The 25152-nt window shown below is 42.5% G+C and overlaps 1 protein-coding gene across 1 annotated transcript in view; it reads right to left on the bottom strand.

Moving 5' to 3' along the window:
• Positions 1 to 3729: 3729 nt before the first annotated feature.
• Positions 3730 to 25152, bottom strand: part of mroh1 (maestro heat-like repeat family member 1) — a 34823-nt gene continuing 13400 nt past the window's right edge. The window contains exons 15-45 of the mRNA XM_080005851.1: positions 24676 to 24820; positions 24156 to 24196; positions 23796 to 23937; positions 22452 to 22504; positions 20493 to 20600; positions 20257 to 20376; positions 20005 to 20127; positions 18594 to 18740; positions 18205 to 18231; positions 16897 to 17019; positions 16164 to 16243; positions 15864 to 16005; positions 14684 to 14779; positions 14038 to 14142; positions 13548 to 13683; positions 13341 to 13453; positions 12983 to 13135; positions 12820 to 12876; positions 12639 to 12736; positions 12089 to 12254; positions 10247 to 10416; positions 9429 to 9566; positions 9153 to 9267; positions 8843 to 8989; positions 8545 to 8611; positions 8325 to 8446; positions 7963 to 8112; positions 7609 to 7743; positions 7305 to 7407; positions 7007 to 7072; positions 3730 to 6405 (exon numbers count right to left, since the gene is read on the bottom strand). Coding sequence (XP_079861977.1) covers positions 6329 to 6405; positions 7007 to 7072; positions 7305 to 7407; positions 7609 to 7743; positions 7963 to 8112; positions 8325 to 8446; positions 8545 to 8611; positions 8843 to 8989; positions 9153 to 9267; positions 9429 to 9566; positions 10247 to 10416; positions 12089 to 12254; positions 12639 to 12736; positions 12820 to 12876; positions 12983 to 13135; positions 13341 to 13453; positions 13548 to 13683; positions 14038 to 14142; positions 14684 to 14779; positions 15864 to 16005; positions 16164 to 16243; positions 16897 to 17019; positions 18205 to 18231; positions 18594 to 18740; positions 20005 to 20127; positions 20257 to 20376; positions 20493 to 20600; positions 22452 to 22504; positions 23796 to 23937; positions 24156 to 24196; positions 24676 to 24820 — 3465 coding nt within the window. The 3' untranslated portion in view covers positions 3730 to 6328. The remainder of the gene's footprint in view (positions 6406 to 7006; positions 7073 to 7304; positions 7408 to 7608; positions 7744 to 7962; positions 8113 to 8324; positions 8447 to 8544; positions 8612 to 8842; positions 8990 to 9152; positions 9268 to 9428; positions 9567 to 10246; positions 10417 to 12088; positions 12255 to 12638; positions 12737 to 12819; positions 12877 to 12982; positions 13136 to 13340; positions 13454 to 13547; positions 13684 to 14037; positions 14143 to 14683; positions 14780 to 15863; positions 16006 to 16163; positions 16244 to 16896; positions 17020 to 18204; positions 18232 to 18593; positions 18741 to 20004; positions 20128 to 20256; positions 20377 to 20492; positions 20601 to 22451; positions 22505 to 23795; positions 23938 to 24155; positions 24197 to 24675; positions 24821 to 25152) is intronic.

The raw sequence follows: 25152 nt of genomic DNA, 5'->3' as shown, positions 1-25152 counted from the left end.
TCAGACATCTTGTGGTCGAAGTTTGATCCACATCGATCTATATTTGAGCAGGAATTGGTGAAACACCGTTGCCAATCCAGGGTCCAGCTGCAGACCTCGCTCCTGAGGCCCCTGGTTCTGTGAGACAATGGGGTTTGAGCATGGCTTCTGGGTTCTGTTGTATCTACTCCATAACTTTCACTGATTTTCACCTCATCAGTCCACCATGATCTGTTTCTGAACAAATTTTAGGCAAGAAGTACACAATCTAATTGCTGAATCTTCACTCATATTAGATTTGCAAGGCCTCATTTAAAAGTTAGCTCCGACTTTCGTGGCCGTTCTTCCAGCTTGTGGGAGACACCGAAGCGAAGCAGCAAAGCCCAAAACAACTCCACACTTTATGTCATCAAATATTACAATAACGCTGACAATGTATTCTTATTTGTATTCGGAATAAACACTTTGAAATTGCATTCACTGATCCGACTGCTAGCCTATTAGCTTACTACTGTCATTTCCTATAGAGGTTAGCGAGTTAGCTAACATTAGCTTGCAGTTTACTGCATACAGCACGTAGTAGCTTCTGTGAGCCAATGGGGTTATTAGTAGTACATGTAGTTAGTATTAATTGTAGAAGTAGTAGTAGTTCTTGGGGTCATTAGTAGTACATGGGGTTATTAGTAGTACATGGGGTTAGTAGTAGTAGTAGTAGTAGTAGTACATGGGGTTAGTAGTAGTTCATGGGTTAGTAGTAGTACATGTGGTTAGTAGTTGTATATGTTAGTAGTAGCACATGGGGTTAGTAGTAGTACATGTTAGTAGTAGCACACGGGTTAGTAGTAGTACATGTTAGTTGTAGTACATAGGGTTAGTAGTAGCACATGTTAGTAGGAGTACATGGGGTTAGTAGTAGCTCATGGGGTTGGTAGTAGTACATGGGGTTAGTAGTACCACATGTTCGTAGTAGTACATGGGGTTAGTAGTAGTACATGTTAGTAGTAGTACATGGGATTAGTATTAGTGCATGGGGTTAGTAATAGCACATGTTAGTAGTAGTACACGGGGTTAGTAGTAGTACATGTTGTAGCTTCTATCACTGCACCGTCTGTCCATGCATAAAACCAACAAAAAGATGGTTTACTCCAGCATTGGGGAATACGTCTACGGACAGTAATTCCTTTCAAAAGTAATTATTTAACCATAGTTTGTATTTTCTACTGATAGAGGATGTACATTGGTGTATGTATCCTAAGTGCAACCCCCTCCCCCAAACCCACAATTTATTGTAATAAAAAATCTTTTGAATTGAAGTGAAATGAAAGACTGAGACCTGCACTTCGTTTGACACAATTGAGCCCGAATGTGATGCTCACAATTAATCAATAATGGATTTTTGTTTTTGGCCACCCTGTTTTTCCATTTGTTTAAGTTGGCGCCTGCGGTCCGGACTCCATCAGTGTGTACGGGTGTCCTGTACCGGGCCAGGACGAAAGGGAGCCGATGCTGCGTTCCGAGGGGAACTCGGAAAATTGTGACTCGTGTTGTCAGGAGGTGATGCCGCGTTCCCGGCGAACTCGGAAAATTCGTTTGACGTCTGCACGGCTACAAACTCCGTATGTGTGCGTGTGTCTGCGTATCGTCCTACCTGCTTGACGTCGGCGGGGCTGTTTGATTGATATTTGATCTACTCTTTGTAAATCAAGGGATTCTGTTCGCATAGATGCGGCGTCGTGTCCCTCCTTCCCCTCGCGGGATTCGAGGAAGTGATACGCAAGGCATAAACTGTGGGAGCCCGCGGCGGGTTTCACGGACTCGAAACACATTGGAAAACTATAAATAATTCTAGATTCTACGTCACCGCGTCGTTACGCACTAGCGACCGGGAGACGACGGGCCGGGGGGAGCCGACGCGGTGTTCAACGTAAGCGCAGAAATCCGTGCTGCGTTTCAGAGAACCCGTGAAACTGTAATACGTACCAAACGCAACTAAACTGGACCCCGTGTGTCGCTGCCTGCAGCTATATTTATTAGTATTCTGATTAGCACCATTATAATTCGTATTGGTTTTTATTATTTACTATTATTACTATCTTTTTTTTTTATTATTAGCACCACCATCACAATTAATTTTCCTATTATCATCATCATCATCATCATCATCATCATCGTCATGATTACCCTTTACAGTCAGAGCTGAATACTTTTCACTGATGCAAATGTCACTCCCAGTTACAAAAGAGAAAAGGTAGGCTCCCTGGTCACTTGGCCGCACTTCGTCGATGGCCAAGGTGCAATTCCCACGCTTGTTTCCCAGGTATCTGAAACGGTGCTTCAGTGAGGAAAGCGTGTCAAGGGGAAATAAGGCTCCTGTTGTCATTACTTCGGGTGCTTTGCTCCAGTAGGCATAAGCCACCACCTTGTCACGCGGGTAGCTGAAGGTGCAGGGGATCAGTACTGATGCCCCCCTGATGGCGCAGTGACTCCGAAAGCGTACTTCACAGCTTTCGCCCCGGACACCTGGGAGGGGATGGGAACACAGTGAAATGAACACGAAACAAGAAGAGCCCTGCGGTGAAACCACACACTGAAATGATGAATGGATTCTGGGTCCCACTTCACACACACACACACACACACACACACAAAAAAAAAAGAATAATAGTTATGAATCACATTACAACTGGAGAAAGATTAATAAATACTACCATCCACTAATCTGTTTTAAGGTTTGTGAATGGAAAGAAAAACCCACTGATATATAGTATAATACACTGTATATCATGGTTTTCTTTGAAAAATATAATTTTTCTTCACCAACAAATACATAGTACAAAACACAACTCTGCGTTACAAGGCTTGTTATAATCCATTATTTCCCACGAACGGCAATTGTGAAAGGAATTATGTCACAACCCACAACTGTAGTAAAATGACTGAAAAACTGTGAAAAAAATTAAAAACAAAGAAAAGAAAAAAGATGAACAAATATTACAATACTTAAAATAAATGACGCTACATCATTTTTTTTTAAATGTTTTGTACAACACATGTAATACATTATTAATGTATCAATAGAGAAATTTATTTGTGTTTGTTTTTTTTTGTCTTTCATTTTGAAATCGTATTCATCTTCGTCCGGTTGTTTTTGTATTTATCATATAACAAATATTTGTGAATTGAGACAGAATTCTTTCCAAAAAAAAAAAAAAAAAAAAAAGATTTTTTTCAACTCTAACATTAATCGATACTATAATATCTACAAATGTCTGTCAAATGTTTCACTTGTCCAAAAACTATTAAAAAAAAACTAGGATGATACGTTATAATGGTATGTCAATTCAAAGTCACAAGCAGAGTCTGAAGAAATGATATAATCGTTGAGTTTATGTATTATCTAAAAGTAAAATATATAGGGTCAAAGGTAAGGTATGAATATCTCACTGTTTGACAACGTAATCTTGTGTCAGTCAATGCAATGTTCTATAAATAAGGGGCTCTTTACCTTCTATGATGAGTAAAATCCACAGAATCAGATTGGCCATTGTTTTACCACCGCACAACCGACTTGTACCGCTACGGAACATGATAAAGCACTCGTGTAGAGCCAAACGGGAAATTGAGTCAGAACATATTGCAACATATTGAACTTCACAATTACGGCCAAAATATACTTTCTATGCTTCTCTTAAATGGGTCGTCACATCTTGCGGTGTTGTATATAAACATTGAAACATATGGCCTGATACGTGATGTTTCATTCAATGTTTATTTATGATTTGAAAATATCACCCTCATCAGCACTTTTCCTCTTCCGTTTGACTTGGAAAAACAGCACATATACATTTATACATTCACACATGGAAACATGTTAAGACTGTACATTTCATGTAGAGAAAAAAAAAAAAAAAAAAAAGCAAAGAAGAAAACATTTTATTGGCGGTATACAGTTCAGTTTTTAAAATACCACAAATACACAGAACAAAGCAAATTATTAAACATCGAGCTAGTGTTCAAACAAACGTTAAGGACGAGTTATCCCGTCTTTTCAAGTCATACATTCACACCTGGACTTATTCTCCTATGATGCACCTGTCAGTTGGCACCAGATTCAAGATCTGGCTCTTGGACACACTGGATTATCAATTATTATTAAAAATCAATAGAAACCATCGATAACAGGCTAGGGAACCAAATTTCGAGAATTATTTCTTATTGGAGAAACCTTAAAATGCCAACATGCCTTTTTCTTTTTAAGTTATTGCAAGTCGATTGGCCTCTTAGTCTATAACATTAAGTGGGAAAGACATGACAGAAAATACTTTGCACCGATTAAAAAAAAAAATAAAGAAAATTGAAGTTGCAACTTGACTTAATAAAATGTTTTGAATGAACACACACCAATACAGATTTGTGTGATCACCTCACAATAATAAGTACCCTGGGACGTCAGTAAACGCGGATGGAAATTGTTTTGTTGCCAGACAACATTTTTTAAGGGTTACACTGGGGGGGATTTACACATATATATATATATATATATTTATTTATTCCTTATTACAAGCGAAGATAAATAAAGAAAATAAACTCTTAGTCTCGCCTATTTTATATCCGATCAGGGCGAGCACAGCAACAACTGTTTAGTAGTGCAATTATTAGTCATGACCTTGAAAATGCTAAAGAAATGACTTCACTTCACCGTCGGTTTGCGTCAGCCTCCTTGGGGGGAAACATTCTGCATTGCATGATGATTTAAAAGTGCTCCCGACGCTGAACTGCCGGCGGTCTTTTATGGGTTTATCCGCGTTAGCATCAAGTAACAATTAACTTAAAGGAGGTAAAAACAACATACTGTACTTACAGTCCAAACCGACATACATTGGCATATACATTATATATATTTATAGAAGACCAAGACCTTTGCAAACACGCTAGTGTACCCAAAAGCTCTCAGCTGCTAATAAACCACGCAAAGGAAAAATAAGACACGGAAACAGAAAGTGCGTCGAGAGGGAAAAAAAAATTAAAATACAAAAAAGAATCGAAGAAAGAGAGCAACTATGAGCTAAGATTTGGCACTGCTTGTGTCCATTGTTCTGGCGGTGACTAGGAAGCACTGGATGGACCGCGGGAGCGAGCAAGTGTACCCTTCCTTCCTTCCCTCCACATTCCTTTGAGCTCCATTGAATTCATCTCCTTTAGTGCCAGTTGACACCGTCAAGTAACAGGAAGCAAAGCGGTACAACAATGGAAGGGGTTCCACGGGAACACTTGGAAGGGAACTTCGCAGGTTCAGCGCATGGACAGTAACCGTAGCTTGACATTGGAGGTAGGTTTTGGCACCGACGCGTCAGGAGGTTTTGGGAACCTCCAAATTGTTCCGCACGCAGGGTTTGCGATCGCTCGCCGACGGGTTATTGCTGACAGGTTTGAGGGAAAATGACCGGTTGTGATGCGGCAGCTGATAGCGCGGTCCCTCTGCCGCGTCGCCATTAGCTTTTTAGAGGCGGTTGCCCAGGACGGCTACGCTCAAATACAAACATTGACGCATTCACACAAATACTACGATGGCACGGTGGAGGACGCTGTGATTAGACGTACGACATTAAGAGCTCTGGAAACCCTGCCTAGCAACACTGAAACCAACTCTTCCTCCAAAGCGTCTGCCAGTACAGCAGGGGGAGTGACCGGCAGATGTCATGATTCTATTTGCCTATAACGATAATAAAGCCTTCTTAGAACCGTAGAACCTTCTGGAGGCTCAGGATAAACAGGCAGAGGAACCTCATTATTTTTGATGCTGCTTTCGTATTGTCTGAACTCCGTGGATATGTCATTTGTGCATGCTACATAGGAGGAGGTCTTCCCGAACTGAGGAGCAGTCTTTGGTCGCAGTTCAAGACCTACTGTCAATCTCTTTCAAACACCACAGTCACTTTTTTTTTTTTTTTTAAGATAGAGGAACACGAAGCGTGTGCTGTGTGAGACTCGGACGCGGTTCAATGAGATGCATGACGTGTGGACTTTCCAGATTTTCTGTTTGGATTGTTTGCCTTTACAAATACATGTTTCCTTAAATGTGAGTGAAATGAGAAACTATCATAGAACGCACTTGAGCCTTCGCTTGTACTGGGTCGGTGTGGTGTTCTGCTACACTACCACTGTGGATGGGGGTGAGACGTTGCCTCCAAGTCTATATGTAACCAATTGGTCATTCATCTTCCCACCCAAACAACGTCGATATAGTTTGATATCCTATTGCCAAAGTCCTGCACTCTAAATTGTATTGTATAAATGAACAAAAGCTAACAGGTCCTGTTGAGTTTACAGTCTTGTGAGAGGCAAGGTGTCAGTGGAAGTGGCCCATGGCCTCGGCAGCCTTCACCCTCACCAAGCCGTCTGGATCCTGGAGCAGCAGCACCAGCCCTGAGAGAAGGAGAAAGACCGTGCGACAATTGAATTGTCCTCTTTGTTCATTTGGTGCTACTCTCATAGTATTGTTTATAGCGTTGTGGAGAAGAGCCTTTTGCTGACATTTAATGTTGGAACAGTAACATTTCCATCATTCAGTTTTACTAGGAAACAGACTGCATTTGCATTTTACTCGTTGCAATATTTTTGACATTGGCTTAAAAATCCCGTACCTTCAGTGTGGATGGAAACATGATTGTGGAATGTTTTGTTTTACAAAACAATCAAGGTTGAATCAATGAACTGTGGTCAAGCAAATTCAATAATTGGGACAGCTCTGATGGTGAAGACATGACCTCAAATCTCCCACAATAAGAAAACAGATTTTATATACTGTGTGTGTGTGTGTGTGTGTGTGTGTGTGTATATATATATATATATATATATATATATATATATATATATATATATAAATAAATAAATATAATGCATATTTTTAGGTGAAATTTCCAAAAAAAAAACGTTCCTTGTTGCCCGGTCTAGTCCAGGTCCGAGGTTTTCAAATGCTTAATGCTTAAAATATGTTTTAAAAACATGTTTTTAAATGGCTGCCTACCTTTGGTGATGGTCCCCATGTTGAGGTGAGAGAGCAGCTCTTCCGGAAGGTTCCCCAACAGGAACCCTGATGAAAACACGCATGTCAGACCGGGGAAACACTTTCCGCGAGGTCATTTGGAAATTTCATTCGGAAAACCCCCGAAAACACGACATTGTGCTGCCGAACGACAGTCAGTGTGAGGCGTTCAGACGTCGAATAAAAAGACGGCATTTTGCGCATGTTTTGCTTTACAATATTATTTTGTGTTCATTTGTATTATCTGCACATGCAGCTACAGGCGGTCACATGGTGATACCTATAAACATGGCCGCTCCCGCCCTGACTTCAGCCCAATTGCTCTTGAAGAACTGGATGACCGAAATGTGGTAGAAGTTGAGCATCCCGGGAAAATCCTGGATCTGAGGAACACGGATCAAAGAAATAAATAGTCCTGTCAGGGTTACCAATGCGATGTGGTGACAATTTCGAGACTTTCCAGGAGATCGTCTTGATACCAGTTGAGATCTCAGGGTAAAGGTTCAGTCAACACTTTGAGAATGTGCCACAAAGGACGCCTTGTCTCTCTCGCGGGCCTGCTACGCAAAATTACGCCATCTCACCAGGTACTTGGTGAGGTCGTTGATGAACTCTCCGTAGTGCAGGCTCTTGTCTTCATGGAGGTGGTTCTGGAACATGGCTGTGATCTGGTCCGAACCCACCACGGGAGCACACACGCGCATGGCATGCTTACATGCCTGGAATCAAAGGAACGTTACAACAAAACAGTTATGTTTCTCTCACACACACACACACACACACACACACACACACACACACACACACACACACACACACACACACACACACACACACACACACACACACACACACACACACACACACACACACACACACACACACACACACAGAATGAGAGAGGGGGGCGGGCGCGCATGCATGTATGTTCTCCTTACCTTCACAACCTGTGGATTGGGGTCGACAAGGTGTAGCAGCAGGCTGACCAGGACGTTGTGGATTTGGTCTTTGAACACTGGCTCCCCTGAGCCGAACTTGGACAGGTTCCCAAGCAGGAGAATGGACGCACAGCGGATCTCGTCGTTATCCTAAACAGAGCAGACCTTGCTCCATCAGCCCTCCATACCAAGGGGCCACAACAAGGTCTATCAAAACACTGGTTACCAGTTGTACTAAAATGGTCATTTGAACATTTGCATAGAGTACCTCTACTGGAGATTGTAAACAACATGAAAACCCAAGTTGAAACCGCCCCCCCCCCACGTCCCATGTGAATGAGAAGAAAACAAGGGAAACCCACACTCTCCAAGAACGGTTTGATCTTCATGAAGATGTAGACCACCAGCAGGTGGACGTTTTTCTTGTCCAGGTGGAGAAGGACCTTGGAGAGTCCCGACATGGCCTCCAGCGTGATCAGCTTCCCTGGAAGACGGGAGAGAGGAGGGGGAAGGACACACGTTTGTGTTTGTGAGCAAGGTACGACCTCACATCTGACATTTCCTCGCTAGCTACAGCCATACCTGGGTCTTCTTTCTCCTCCATTCCTGAACTCATGGCTGCCAGCAGCTCCTTTGCATATTTATTCACCTCGAGAGGAACAAAAAAATTAAAAATAAAGGTTAAATTCCTGTTCTACTTTTGAAACTCAGTGACTTAGTTCCCAGTCGTGTCTGATTTACGCCCAAACAAAGCAGCGAATGAATCAAGTACAGAAAGTAATAAACACACGCTGTGATTTTCACTGTTATCACAACATAAAGCTTCAGTGTTGGAAGTCCAACACCATCGCCAGGACTCCACGCTCCAGATGCGGAGTACCTTTTCGGGCGATCCCACAGCGATGTTGCCCAGCCCTCGCACGGCCAACATGCGCACCGTACAGCAGGGATCCGAGATCCTCTCCATCATGTTGTTCATCAGCATGTCCATCAGCAGCAGCTCTGTGACCACGTGGTGGTTGAGGAGCTGCATGCGGAATAATGGAACACGCACACGCACGCACACGCACACACACGCACACACACACACACACACACACACACACACACACACACACACACACACACACAGTCAAGGAATCCTTAAATAAATCATTCTATCATCATTCATTGCTCTGCAGGTATGTCACCTCAGAGAAGAAAGCAGTGACTGTGATTCTCTGCGTCTCGTAGATGTTGTTGAGGCAGGGACAGAGGCACTCCAGGATGGCGGGCAGCCGGGGGCCGGCGTGCTTAGCCATGGCCCTGGAGGGAAAGGAAACAGATATGCAGACCTTCCCGTTCACTGTCGACTGTAAACTGACTGAGCAGAAATAAAACCTAGATATAACTTCTATTGTAAAGACAGTGATGGGAAAAAATGAAATTTCAGTCATAAAAAGATTGGGGATTGTGCGTGCGTCTACCTAGCCAGGAGTGAAACACCGGCGGTGTGCGTATTCGGTTCCTTCATTGCGTCCCAGGCGTTGTCCTGATCCAGCCTTTTCACCACCTCGTCCAACTGGGTCCGCGCCAACAGGATACGCAGTGCGTCCACGGCCACCCTGAGACACAAACAGAGACACACGGATTAGAGAGAAAACAGCGCTGCTCTCACTGCAACATGTCCCAGAACTTTGATTTTTGCAGGTACAACATTGATTAGATCATAAGACCAAATGTGTCATTATGTGTGAATGTTAAGTTTATAGTTACTTTTACTTATTTATCTATATTTACCTTTTATGTAAAAAGACTGTTAAATACACGTGTACCAAGTGTGAAATGTCTTTGCATCAATGTGCCACTGAGCTACAAACGTAGCGTTTTGCATTTTCGGATGTTTGGAGGACCATCAAGACCTCGAATGAATTTCAGAAATTTTGAGATGAGTGTTTTCTGTACACGCCTTCGCCCGTTGTGGACTGTGCCGTATATAAATGTTTGTAGTCTCAATTAATGACAAGGCAATATTGATATGGTCTGAAACGCTTTTACATTGTTTTAGTCAAATAACACCATTTAAAATTCAATAAATTTGGATTAAAAAAAAAATGGAATTCGGAATATACAATAGAAGGTGATATCGTAATATACATTTAAAATCATGTCAATTCCCTGTATTTATAATAAAATGTTCCCACGGATATATGGCCTGGAAAGTCTATTTGATGTGATGCTAAAGTACCGAAAACAGTTGTCAAGAGCAGTGTGGAGATGGGCGACAGCATTGGCAGTTGCCTACCCCGCTACGTGGAAAGAACTGGCGTGTTTAGTGCTGTTGTCCCTTGGCGCAGAGACCCCGACACTGGCCCCCAGCCGGACGGTCAGGCAGGAGAAGAGCTGAGGGAACAGGCTGACCGCTGGCTCCTGACTCTGGCCGTTCAGCAGAAGCTCCTTAAGACCACACGTCATCTGGAGGGAAGAGGACACAACTGAAACTGGGAAGCAGCTTTCAACAGCTTAGCTATTTATAGGAAATGTGCTCTTGATTATGCCTGGAAGGAAATGGGAAATAAATGTCCATAAAATTACCTGGTCAATTCCTTGTTACCATAGATATAAAATTCAGTTTTGTGGACTTCGGTCCCTTGATCTTTAGAAATTACAGCTACACTTTAGTGGTGGACCTACTTGCCACTCTCTACAAACCGTTGACATGTTAAGTGAACAACATTGCTCATCTGTCTAATGGCACCTGTCAAGGGGTAGGATATATTAGGCAGCAAGTGAACAGTCAGTTCTTGAAGTTGATGTTTTGGAAGCAGGAAAAATGGTCAAGCTTAAGGATCTGAGCCACTTTGACAAGGGCCAAGCTGTGATGGCTAGACGACTGGGTCAGAGCATTTCCAACACAGCAGGTCTTGTGAGGTTTTCCCAGTATGCAGTGGTTACTACCGACCAAAAGTGGTCCAAGGAAGGATAACCGGTGAATTGGCAACAGGGTCATGGGCCCCGAAGGCTCATTGATACCACAGAAGAGCTACTGTAGCACAAATTGCTGAAAAAGTTCATGCTGCTATGATAGGAAGGTGTCAGAACACACAGAGCATCACAGCTTGCTGCGTATGGGGCTGTGTAGCTGCAGACCGGTCAGAGCGCCCATGCTGATCCCTGTCCACCACCGAAAGCGGCTACAATGGGCACGTGAAGGTCAGAACTGGACCATGGAGCAATGGAAGAAGGTGGCCTGGTCTGATGAATCACGTTTTCTTTTACATCATGTGGATGGTCGGGTGCGTGTGAGTCATTTACCTGGGGAAGAGAAGGCACCAGGATGCACTATGGGAAGAAGTCAAGTTGGCAGAGGCAGTGTGATGCTCTGGGCAATGTTCTGCTGGGAAGCCTTGGGTCCTGGCATTCATGTAGGTGTTACTTTGACACGTAGCACCTACCTAAACATTGTTGCAGACCAAGTACACCCCTTCAAGGTAGCGGTATTCCCTGATCGCAGTGGCCTCTTAGCAGGATAATGCGCCCTGCCACACTGCAAAAATTGTTCAGGAATGATTTGAGGAACATGATTAATGATTAATTAGCGGGATGGTAGCTCAGGGGGTAGAGCTGGTGGTCAGGCTCCTCCTGCTAGCATGCTGTAGTGTCCTTGAGCAAGACACTTAACCCCTAATTGCTCCTGATGGCTGCGTCCGTCAGTGTCGGTTAATCATGACTAACATGAGGCCGATAAACAAAAAATGTCTGCAGACTAGTGTCAAAAATATAGATTGTTCTTAACATATAGATTCTGAATATTTGAAACGATTTCAATACATATTTTTTGTACTATTGTAATACCAGCACCAGCCGCGCTTTCTCCCTCTCTCTTCTCTCCGAAAGCCAGTTGACATTGAGCTCCTGCTATAGCGCCGACATAGCTCTGCCTCCTCTCACTCACTCACTCACAGTGCTGTCTCCTTCTCGTCACTCGTCTCATTCGCTCCAGTTTGTTATGGTGTTCGCTCATTAAAGGTGGCGAGTGCAGCAGGAAGTGCTGTTTGGAAAGACTTTGCATTTGAGGCAAATTGCAAACCTAACTCAGAGAATTGGAGATGAGTATTTTTTTCCCCCCCACCACTGCTAGACTCACAGCTAAGGGCTGACTGGTGGCAACCTTTGTCGTTCCAGCCCTCATCATCGTATCCTTCCTGTCTACGTAGGGCGCCGTGATGACCAGCTTCTCCATCACCATCTCCATGATCTGACTGGCGATGATGGGGTCTGCCCCCAGCGCACACCACATCTCGCTGGTCCAGCTGGACACATTGGAAGGGGAAAAACAGAACAAAAAAAACCAATCATAAATCTGACTGCACTAAAGATACAGAGAAAGTTATCCACATTATGGTGTATATTGTGGTTTTCTTGTTTAATATGTTGTGTCTATGTGTACAACATATCTATAAGTACATGAAGCCATTTTACTGCAACATAACAAATGGAAATGGCAAATGGAAATAAGGTTCCACTTTGTCGATAGGCAACTTGGAGCACAACGTATGAATTGTTAAGGCAACACGGGACATTAACCAATATCATAAAATCCTATTCAAATCCACTACAAATCATTTTCTTTACTTTTACTACTATCCTTGTGGGAACGGTTAATGTGCGTTTCATGTAACAAACAAATTGGGTACCTGTCATATGGCAGCGGTTGGCTGACCAGCGTGTTGATGACTGCTTGTAGATGCTGAGTCGCCAGGATCAGAACCGTCTGCCCCACGGCCACTCTCACCTGGACAGACGCACAGTCATGGTCCGTACACTCGGGTTACCCTTAGCGTCAAATGTAATTCATGAGAATCAATAGTCAGATACCTGCTCCTCCGTGATGCTCTGCAGACGCGTATAGAGCACATCCAGCATCTCTGGGACCTTCCGCAGAGAGTTATATTCAGTCTTTGGTGTATACCTAAAGTGATGTCGTTCAGACCATATAAGAGCTTTTACCACATCCCGATTGTGTGTGTATGTGTTTTACCAGCTCTTGCAGGCCGCCTCCCCTGCTCTTGAGCAAGGTGTTGAGTATGACGGAGGAAGCTCGGCAGCAGTTGGTCTGACTGTCCACCAGCCCCTCGAACAGCATGAACACCAGTGTGTTCAGCTGCTGCTGCGGCAGACGCTTGCTCATCACCTGAGAGCGCGCACACGCACACGCACACACACACACACACACACACACACACACACACACACACACACACAGGTGTGTTTGAGTTTCATAATACCATTAAACGACCCTCGACTGATTTTGAGGGTTGCATAAGCTCCACTGGAAAGGAGAATATCAACTGCATTGAAAGTTGCACCGCTGAGTGCTAAGGGGGGAAGAGTCTGACCTTGGTGAGGTCAGCGCAACTCTTGTAGAGAATGGAGCGATCCGGGTTTTCCAGCGTGTCTCGCAGGGCCAGCAGACTCTCCACGGAGTCGTCCTCATAGTCGAGGGAGAAACCTCCAAAGGAACAGGGTGAATAAGGGTAAGGACCAAGGCAGTCGCCAATTCTGTATCTAAAACACAACATGGATTGTGGGAGTGCCGTGCGTACCTTCATATCGGAGCTGGATGTTGAGCAGTGTGTAGATGCAGTTGACGGCGGCAGTGCGTACGGCTTGGTTGGGGTCGGAGCAACGGGGAGCTAACCGGCCCAGCAGAGCTCCCAAGTTGTGGAAAGACACCATGTTCTGAAAACAGAGTTACAGAACGGTTACATTGCTACTTCAATGAACCAAAATTGATGTCATCAACTTCAGGCCCTGTTCGACCTTCCGTGTCCTTTCGACACATGTCAAAGTGTCTGCTGTGAAAGGGCTCAATCGGTGTCAGAGGTGGAATGTGAAGTTGTAATATCGTGGTGGTCATCTACGAACCTTCAGCGGTAAATTAGCCTCACGGTAATCCAAGAGTTCCTTAAGATAGATTTCCTGTGTCATGTATCAATAGGAAACATGCAAGGGGGGGTGTGTGTGTGTGTGTGTGTGTGTGTGTGTGTGTGTGTGTGTGTGTGTGTGTGTGTGTGTGTGTGTGTGTGTGTGTACCTTCACAGTCAGGTTGTCCAGGTAGAAAGCCAGAATCTGAGCCGTGGTTCTGACTGCTCTCTCTCGCTCGTGCTCTTGGCTGGAACCCAACCAGGACTCTATGTGCTGCCGAAAACAACAAGCCACATCGTGTTGGACAACGCGGAGCTCAACAACCAAAAGAGGCATTTTATTTTTTCAGATTTATTTTTTTCCTAAATATCTATATTTACATTTTCTTTGCAGTCATTTGCAGTTTTCAAAGCATCGAGATGAATGGAATTGAAAAACAAATTGACTTTCTCATGAAGATTCCTTGTCAGTATGTATCGAATACAAAAAAAAAAAAAAAAGTATAGAAAACACAAGGAAAGGACAGAAATTTTTATTTAAAATAAAAATTGGAACAATAAATTTAACTTTGCTTATCTATAACCATAGTTTCAAAACAGATAAGACAAACTAATCGTTTTGTTTAATCTATTTTGTTTTCAAGCATTTGCTTTATATATATTTCATTCTGGTACCTATGTGACTGAATTTAATCCGGTTCTCTGTGGAGTTGTTTTTGCCATTTTTCTATCAGGTTTGGAAATTGACTCATGCCTCATTTTGAAAATAACTTCATAATAAAAATATACAAAAGCAGACGGTCACCGAGGGTCACCTTGAAGACACTCTGCAGGCCATCGGGCGTGGGGTCCTTGGCCAAGACACTCTTCAGCAGCTCTTGCAGCGCAGCCAAGGTGTCCCTGTGTAAAGCCTGAACAGAGAAAAAAAAGAGGAAATTTCACACAGATTTGAATTTACTGTGAATTTAAAGGGGACATATTATGCTCCTTTTCAAAAAGTAAATTCAAGTCTCTGAGGTCCCCAAAACATGTTTTTGAATTTTTTTTTTTACTGAAAACACCACTCAGATTATGCATTCTAGCCCTTCTAACATGCCTCTATACCCCTCCTGTTCCAGGACGGTCTGTTTCTGTGGGGTGGCGCAAGCCTTCTGAGGCCCAGAGATCTGTGAGCCAATGGGGTTTGACCTTGACTTCCGGGTTCCGTTGTATTTAGTCTGTAAACTTTCAATGATTTCACCTCATCAGTCCAGCAAAAATCAGTTTCTGAACAAACGTGAGGTGAGAAATAAGCAATCCAGTTGCTGCCTCATTCAAAAGCTTGTCTCGACTTTCGTTGCCGCGCTCCAAGCTTGTGGGGAACCGCACGCGGGGATTTTTGTTTCACGTAAACATAGGAAAATCAAATTAAATAAATACAAGAAATGCATCTACAATAAAAAAAAAAAACCCACTATCTTAGTGGTTTTGTTTTAAGAAACGCACAACGGATTTAAGCCAACAGAGCAGTTCCCAGCAGCACTTGTTATTCTCCATCCGTGGATGGAGTTACTCAGATGGGGGGCAGTTCTAATTCTACTAAGGCCCTAAATGATGTACAAAAGGCTGCAAATCTGGACGGCTTGTTTCATGACATCTTTTCTGAAATAGATAGCTCACAAAAAAAAAAAAAAAACAGGTTATTATTTCACAGTTTGTGTGTTATTGGGCCCATTAGAAACCCAAATGTATGTGCACAAGCACTGAAAAGTGAGTTTTTCCATAAAAGCTCCCCTTCAAGAAATACACAAAGCAGAATTCCTCATAAGCAGAAATGTTTGACTCCCTAGCTGGACAAAAATGTCCCCACGAGTTACACTCTGGTGATGACTTGTCGGGACATCTTCATCTGAAGACGCTTAACCCCAGTTTAAGGGTTAATACAGGGTGAGCATGTATAAAATAAGTATACATGTAAAAAAAAAAAAAAAGTTGAAATATGGGTTCCCTGCTCACCTCTCCTTGTTTGGGGTCCAGCATGTCATCCTCCTTGGTTTTCTCTGGAGTGTATGTCTCGGCCGGTAGGGAGAACACACTGCTCACACACACCTTGAGCATGTCGAAGCTCTCATTCTCGCTCAGCGCGGGCTCCAGGGGACTGCAGCGATGCAGGTCAAGGACTGATATACAACGAAAGAAAATGCAAACTCAAACTACCCAAAAGTCTCTCACTGATTCAAGGACTTTAAGATGTCATCGTCACGTGAAAATATTGGAGTCGCGTGGGTTTTTGGATTTGATTTATGTGAAGGATACATGAGGTGGGCGCAGGTGGTCATCACTAGGTGGCGCACCGGGGTCCTCATGAAATCAGCTGGCTCTGCCTTGATGAAGTCCTGCTCACACGCAGCCCAGGAGAAGGATAAAGATCTGATCATTCACTGTTTACTTATTACTTATTTTGTTGAGCCTTCACAGTCACCTAGGTGGTTCTGTTTTTGTTAATCAGTCAGTTTGCGAACAAACTTCAATTGAGTCTTAGATAAATTTACATCATACTTACTCAAAAGATTTCTCAAAGTAATTATAACATTTTGCAATATGGCATTATCTGGCATTATTAAATTAAATTCAAGGAGTTTCAAGTTTTTTTAAGCACTTTCTTTTCCATTTTTAAGGACACGCAAAACAAATAATGAATTTCAAGGTAATCTTTAAAATATAATATTATCTTAATCTCATTGTCTATTATTTATATTAGTATATCTATTACGTATACTTTATATATCTATTATTAATCTCATTGTCATCTACCAACCAGGTTTTTTAAGGATTTCAGCAGAAAAGCAGCTATTTTCAAGGTATTCCAGCACTTTAATTTCTGAGGATGAAATTCAAGCACTTCAAGAACCTCAAGGAACTGGTAAGAACCCCGTATCATGATTTTGAAATGTAATATTTATTATTGTCTTTAAATTAAGACATTGTCATAAGGAGATATGGCATTTAGGGGCTAGATTAGTTATGGTGAGGTACCAATGTGACTAACCAGCATAACAGTGATGAGCTCCTGTTTCCGAAGGAAGACGTAGCCTTGTTTTTTCACACACTGACTGATGGCTTTGGCGATCAGACCGACACTCTGGATTAAACTCAGCTTCATTGTCAGGTCCTGTACACACAGATGTAGATACACACGCACGCACACGCACACACACACACACACACACACACACACACACACACACACACACACAAAAGGAAAAGTGGCAGACAGACAAACATATGGTACAAGGGAGGAAAAGAAACAACATGCACAGACCAAAGTCAAAATCAGACATGTTAAACTACACTGTGGAACTGGGAAAAAAAAAAAAAAAAAATGTGCTGAGTTTATAGGAATGCAGCTCTTTGTACAATCATTGAATCAACCAAGAAGGTCTGTTAATCAGTGATGCAAATCAATCCGGCGGGAGGTTTGTGGATTGATTCTCCATGCCTAAGGATGGAGAAAGGTCTCGAGTCACAGTTTGGTTCAGCAGTAAATCACTGGTGGACTCTGATCTCAGAAGTGGCAAAGCAAGCGCGGTCTGGAGAAAGTTCACTGAGATATTAGAAAACAGGCCTTTCACACCCATGGTTAAGATAAGATTAAGATCAAATTTCAACATCCTAATGGTGTGAAACCGCTTTACATTTTGACCTGTAATTTAAATCAAAGGGACATTCTTTTTAGCTGGATATCAGGACAAACATGAAGCTGCCAGCTGCAAAACGCACCAGTTGTATCCCGTGCTTTTTTGCTCACAAGGAGGTCAAAATTAAAGCCATATTTTACTAAGGTAGAACAATTTTACTGCTCGTAATACTTCATAAGAACTGACAATCTTCGATGGTCGGGTTTTGCCATCACTGGCAACTTTACCCCACCTTGTACAATGAATGACATTAATAGAGTACAACAACAAGCTATTCTAAAAATGATTTTCTTCTGTGTGAACTATTTTCTATGGCCGGTTCTTAGAATATCGATGATAGGCAATTCACAAAATCCTGCAAAAGGTCTGTGAGATCATAGTAAACTGTTCCACCAGAGTAATAATATCACCCTCAGGCGGCGCCGCCAAGATGCAGAAATTGAAGAGCAAAGAAAATTGGCTTAGTTTCATTTGAGCAGCGCTCTTCCCACACTTGTGGACGGTTAGTCAGAAGTTTAATTGTGCAAATCGCCACAAGACAGGATTTGTAGAGAGGGCGAAAGAGAAGACAGAGTCAGAAAGTGAGAGAAATGTATAAAGGCGAGAGGCTAGAAGGAAATTAGAGGGACATGTCCTTGTCCTCCCTCCTGTACAAATACCTTGGTCTCTACTTTAATTCCCAGAACCTGTATGGCACAGAAGTGACAGGGTTCATCAATACACAATGCTGAATGAAATTAAGTTATTCCGGCTGAAAAGCATAGTGTGAAATTTAAGAACGTTTGTTTCAACTGAGAAAGAACTCAGCCAAACCTTGAAGCTACTTGAGCAAGGTCTTGTTCGTTAACCAGCGAAATTAACGCCTCAGTTCAAAGTCACCGTTGGAGTGAATCCCACGCTAGCAAGGTTAATTTGTAATGATCTCATTAGCTCAGTGTTGTAAGTAGTAGTCAATATCCAACTGTTTGTTATTATTAGAATTGTATGTTGGGAACTCCACCCAACCACATGGACGGAGTTGAAAAGTGGCCGTGGTGTTGGACGCTACCTTGGTGTTGAAGTGTTTGCTGATGCAGCGCAGGATGTCGCGGTCAATGCGGTTGAGGAGCTGCTCGGCGGGCGCGTTCAGAGCCACCTGGCCGTAGCACAGGATCAGCGTGCTTTTCACTTTCTCCACCTCCACGTCGCTGCGCTCCTGACACAGCGGATGGAAGGGAAGGAAAGGCAAGTGAAAGAAAGCAACAACAAAAAAGAAATGAAGAAGACAGGAAGAAGTGTATGTGATAATCAAATCCTCCTAATGGTAAATCACTATGGGGTGGTTTCATGGACACAGATTAGGCCTAATTTTCGAGTAAATCCCACTTTTAATCTGGACCAACTGAAATGGCCTGAATTTCCAGAAGGAAGATTAGAGATAATCTAGGTCCAGGTGAAGGCTTAAATTAAACCTGGCCTGAGTCAGGTTTATCCTCCAGGTCGACCTTCACAACAGAGGAAATGGATTATCTGGACTAAGACCAGCACCGAGACCAGACAGAAGGAGCTGAGTAGTCCCTCATTAGCTTAGTCCAGGACTTCCTAGTCTGGAAGTAATTCATCTTAAATTAAACAACGTCTCAGACAGGCATTTAAAAATTCTGGATTAGTCGAAGTGCATTTACATCATCATTTAGCAGACGCTTTTGTCCAAAGCGACAATAATTTATACACCGATGGTCTTGCTCTTGCAGCATGCTAGCAGGAGGTGATGGGCATCGAACCGGCAACCTTCAGATAACTAGACGACCTGCTCAACCTCCTGAGCTAAGGGATTAACTTCCTGATTTAGATTAAACCCTGTGTGCGAACAACTCCGAAGTGATGTAATATATACAAACACAATTACAGCAATGAAAGCAAAATAAATATGGCTGTATATAGGAGGGAGTTTGCTAAGTCTTAGCATGCTGTAAGATTTAGCACACTACTCAGTGAATACAGGAAAATAAATGCATCCGTTAACGATGATCTCCCATTCTAAGCCTAGCAGAGGCCATAATATAAACACAACTACTGTATATTGAACAATATAACATATCAAGATTCAAGAGGTTTAACCATATAACTTGAAATTTTAACAATTATTAATGGACATAATCCTCCTAAGAATACTGGATGAGAAGCCTCCGGCCCAGGAAAAAGGAACCCACAAATGTTTTACTTCATCACTCTTATCTGAAACTTTTATCTGGTATCTGAAACAATAATAATGCTTTTTTAGAAATAACCCCACAGCCATTGTGGCAGAGATAAGGCAGGCATCAATGCAAGATCTATGGATAGTGATACACATAAATCAGTATGTAATATTGGCCTATCCTCAAGTCTCCTACAGTACTATGCAAACAAACAAACAGCGTATCGGCTGACTCTCCCTCAACAGTGACATCGAGATAAATGGTTTGAAGAGGTCGTACTTTGAGCAGATTGAAGATGCTCGGGGATTTCTTGAAGGCGTCCGACTTTCCAAACTCCTCCAGCTTGGCCAGCGTTCCCTCCAGGTGGCTGTTGGCACACAACCCAACACTCGTGGCAACGCCCTGATGGAACCAAGACATCGACAGTGAGTCCTGGTGCTTGATCTATGTTACACCTAAAATGGCCCTACGTTCAAGAAGGAATATACCGAGACCTGCATTACAACTAAGAACAGACCCTAAAAACCTGACCTCTCTCTCGATGGCGTCGCTGTGTCGAGCGGCGAGGAGGATTTCCTGCAGCTGCTTCTTCACCAGTTCCTTGTTGTAGCACTGCTGCAGAGTCACACCGATACAGCGGTACAGGAAACTCTAGGAGGACGAAAAAGCAAACAAACAACAAGACAGAAAGTAGTCAACGAGGTGTTTTTTTACATCAATGTAATATGGAGGAGCGGGGCACAAATAGGGAATTCAGATACACCAACCTTTTCCTCTACAGCATTGTTGTAGGTTGAGAGGTAGCGGGTTGCCTCGGTTGCCAGTTGACACACCCACTTGTCATCATCAATGGTTGCCAAGGTTTTGGACAGGAGCTGGAGCCACACAGCACAGATAAAGATTTTACATTTGGAATTTAATCAGATTGTCTATACCACCGTTATCCATCCAGTAACAGGTTATCAACCGTGAAATTAATAAATTGAAGTCACATGCATTTTTTTGTTACTACCAATTAAAATTTTAGATTTTACCTGGTAAAAGAAAAAAGGTCTAAAGTAACTTTCTCTAAGCCCCTTTCCCACTTGCACTGAAAGCCATAAGTCTACTGGCAATGTTCCCTATTGGTGTCATGTGGGAAAAGGAGCCGCTGTCATGTGTTCTGTAAAAGTCGTTCCGTAAATTTCCCCGCTCTCGACCAAGTATAATTTCCAGGAAAATGCTGGTACGGCTATGAATGGAAGTGTGTGGGAATAGTAGAAGTAACACTGCCATAAAGCAGGGGTGGAGCCGAATCCAAATAATGCACAAATAGTGGGTTTTTACAAATATCTATTCCGTAAAAATATTGTTTAATTATTTATTTTCGCGAAGAATAAAACTAAAAAACGAAACAAAAACCAACATTCGGAAAAATGGTGAGTCCGATCTGAACCTTGGCGCTCAGCTGCAAAGACACGTCCAGTCTCAATGGAGACAGGCTTTTCATTCTTAAATTGTATTATTTTTCTTCTGAAAATTATTTTAGAATGCGGTGCGAGGACATCGGGCACGATTGCTTCGCTTGCTCCGGCTGCACCGGAACGCTGAGCCGGAGAGGGAGTGAGCGGACAGGGAGCGGTAGAACAGGTGGAGGAGCGCCGGTCTCTGAGAGCCAGGAAAAAAATAAATAAACGATTCCGATTGTACGTCCGTTGCCGACAGATTGTCGAAACCAGCGCACCTACACTGGACATAACGCACTAACAATAAACCATTACGTACTGTATCCCTAACAGTTATCTAATGTGGGAACAGACTCCATATGGAACTTTTCACTAAAATAAGCCAATGTGTGAAACCTACTGCCTTTTGTCGGATATTTTTTATCCAGCAATGTTACAGATTCCATATAGGAAAGGGGCGTAAGTAATATATTGGTATGTGACCATCATGCCTGAATGGCTGAAATAATTAGACTTAAAAATGGTTAAAAAGATAGAAAATACATCCAGAACAAAGCCGACAGGGGCTTCTCATCCAAGTTCTTCTCAACCAATATAACTAGGGGTGTGTGATATGACGATATAAGATCGTGAACGATTAAAATATCTCCACGATCTGCCTTTACAGAGAGATTGTTAGTATGGTCCTACAGGGCACATTTCATCAGTTGCTGTTCTATGGCTCACACATGCGTCCAAAGTTGTTTATTCAGTCAAATCTTAAATCACACTATTTGCTGGTCCGTGATTTGTAAAGCCGGAGGTGCCGGAACACAGAGAGGCTGCTACAGGAATGCACAAACCGGGGGGGGTTGTTTCATTCAATTAGTTAACGTAAATAAGAAATTATAATCTAAAATAAAAGACACTATTTCAAGTTGTTTTGTTTGGAGAAACGGACAAGGACGCGCGGCAGAGAAAATATGAATATGTGTGGAGTTCTGCCTGCCCACCGAGAATTGCATGCACCTTCCAGGAGCAGGCTGGTACTTTCTGCTTTAGCTGTGCGCGTTCCTGTGGGATGCATGCAATTCTTGGCGGGCAGGCAGAACTCGGCACCACATCCTGCCTGAAAAAAATCCTAACATAATGTTTTTGCCATATCGCCCACGCCTAACTATATAATATAACTATACAGTTATCCCAAGTCACACTGTGTTTTGTAACTCTAATCACATGTCCGAACACCAACAGTCATCAGAGAGCGACAAATGTTATTTGTTGCTTGATAGAAAACCATACCTTAAGCAACTTCTCCTCCCACTGCTTATTATCCAGCGTCTCTGCTGTGGACTCTGGAGAAACAAACAGCAAACAGACCTTATAGGGGTTGAAGAAATAGTAATCACATTCATGTCTTGGGAGATTTTTAATTTCCAAAGTTCCACATTTCACATTTTTGGTGTACAGGCGTATTGCCACCATTCTCGTTAGGTGTATTGTTCATTCATCTTTCTTATGCCTACCATACACAAGAAGACTTTGAAAAAACTAAAGTCTGACACCCTCTCAAATCTAAAGACAATGACAATTATTTGAATAAAATAATATTGTGACTGACTCAAGGTCTGTGAGTAATTACCATTGCACAGCTTCTATTTTTCCGACGACTCGCTCGATCTTGAACGCATCACTCGGTCGCACATTTCAGTGGATTCAACTTGATGTGGTCACAAGTTTTTGTGGACTACTTTTTTGTGTATTTTTCATAAATTCGGCAGACTAATGGGGACCAAAGAGATAGAATATCAATTGAACAGATCTACAGACATCTACCAGCTAAGAAAGTACATAAATATTATGTAAACCCATAGTTGGTAATCTCTAACCACTACAGAGTGACGGAGTCTACACCGCACACTGGACACGGTCCAATGGACATTCTGAATCAGAACCTGCACATTGTAGTAAGTAGTATAATGACGTCATAAAGCGTTTTACCGTAAATCTCATCTAGCATGTAGCATGCCAGTCAAGGAGGACCAACTGAATATTTTGGGTCAAAGTTGTTCAGTTTTTCACTAATATCGGCTCCGTATGTGGATCGATTTGTATGAAATTTAAACAATGAGATCCTTCTGACATACCCGTTTAAACGACACCTCAACTCTATCGATTCGAATGAAACTTCAGCAACGAGGTGTTTGTGACAAACTGGTTCAAACAAGACATAAACCATGTTCGTGGCTTCTGCCATTGTTGTGTTCAAGATAGTTTTAGATTTCAAAATTCTGAGAATTTTCCGGGGTCCAGCCAGCTTGCTTCAGGGTGAGTCAACATTTTTTTTATTATATTATATTTGTTTTTTATAAGTTCTTCATACATTTTTATTTAATTCTTTCAAGTTTTGAGGTTTTAATAAGTACAGAGAGTCATGACGCACAGACTCAGCATCGTTCTCGTGCCTCCCTGGAGTACCCGCCATGTTTACTACCTACCCGATTTGCTGCTTCCTGTTAGGAAGTCTCCAACAGAAAGAGCAGATATGCATGGAAAAACTGAAATATTCAATTGCAGAACTACAAGAATCACAATGCATATCTAATGTAAATCAAACATTATATAATCCATATGTGCAGGCTGTACCTTCAAGGAGCAACAGCAGCGGAGGTATCTCCGTCTCCCACAGTAGATCTGTGTTGGGGTGGATATTGAGACTGAGGACGCTGAGAAGAGACAGAGAGGGAGCGCCGTGGCCTCTGCTCCGGAACGGGTAGGCCGTGTTAACCTGCGATAATACATCAGTTTCACTTATAATCGCCTTTAAAAAATAAAAAATAGAAAAAAAGGTTCATCTTTAAGGAGGAGGGCTGATTTCACTGCATTGGTGGTTCATTCTTTACAACAGCTATCCTTACAAAAAGTGATCTCAGATGTCCAAAAGGAAGAATAAAGGTCTCGGTGACAGCAGCATCAAGTTTAGAGACAGCGTGGCATTGTACTCACCAACAGTCTGATCATCAGATTTTGGGGAGAGGGCAGGTTGACTGGAGGAGAGAGCATAGAGGAAATATCAAACTTGGAAAATGTGTAGAGTGATAAGTGTCAAGTTCCTTGCCTTAAAATGGATTCAGATGTTGAAACCACTACAACAGTAGTTTCTACTGTATAGACCTTGTATCTCAGTCGGAGAGATACGAGCGAGAGAGAGAGAGAGAGAGAGAGAGAGAGAGAGAGAGAGAGAGAGAGAGAGAGAGAGAGAGAGAGAGAGTCTTGAGTTCGCTCTCCACAGAAGGTTTATCCTGAAATAATATTTCATTTCAATTTTATATATATATATATATAATAAATTATTCTGTACTACCCAATATAAAAGAGTACTTTATTGTTGTCAGGATACCTAGTCCTTAATTCCTCTTTGTCTTCATAACGGGTTCTGTATAATTGGTCATTATATAGACGTCAATTTATGTCAGTATAACTAAGGGATTTATGGAAACTGTTACATATGGACATACTACTGCACCTTGTTGTGTGAAGTCTATATTTAAAGTGGGATCCTGGTTGCTCTTCTTCTTGCTGCCCAGCACGATCAGGCTCTTGCACAGGGGAGTGGTGGCATTGCTGTACTGAGCCGGGGTCAGATAGAACAGCAGCATGGGCCACAGCACCTACAGGCAACATGGAAAACACAGTCCGGTTCAAGGTGACGAAGGGTTCTCAACCTTTAATACCCCCTAAATTAGACCTGTTTCAGTAATTTGAAGGACGCAAACAACTGCCGAATTAGCAGTCAGCAGTCGTTTTTGTATGCATTATTCCTATATTCATGGTAGAGAGGGCATACAATACATTATTACATTTAGCCACAGGTTTTATAACGATTAATATTTGAACTTACGCTGATGTTGATACCTAAAATTGTCTAAGGCCTCTGTCTCTGGCGCCCCCCTGTGAGCATCCAGCATCCCAGATTGCGTATCACTGATGTAGATAGTAAATT

The sequence above is a fragment of the Zeus faber genome, assembly GCF_960531495.2.
Source record: "Zeus faber genome assembly, chromosome: 8".
NCBI lineage: Eukaryota > Metazoa > Chordata > Actinopteri > Zeiformes > Zeidae > Zeus > Zeus faber.
The sequence above is the reverse complement of the archived record's forward strand: the minus strand, read 5'-3'. Positions and strand labels throughout refer to the sequence as shown.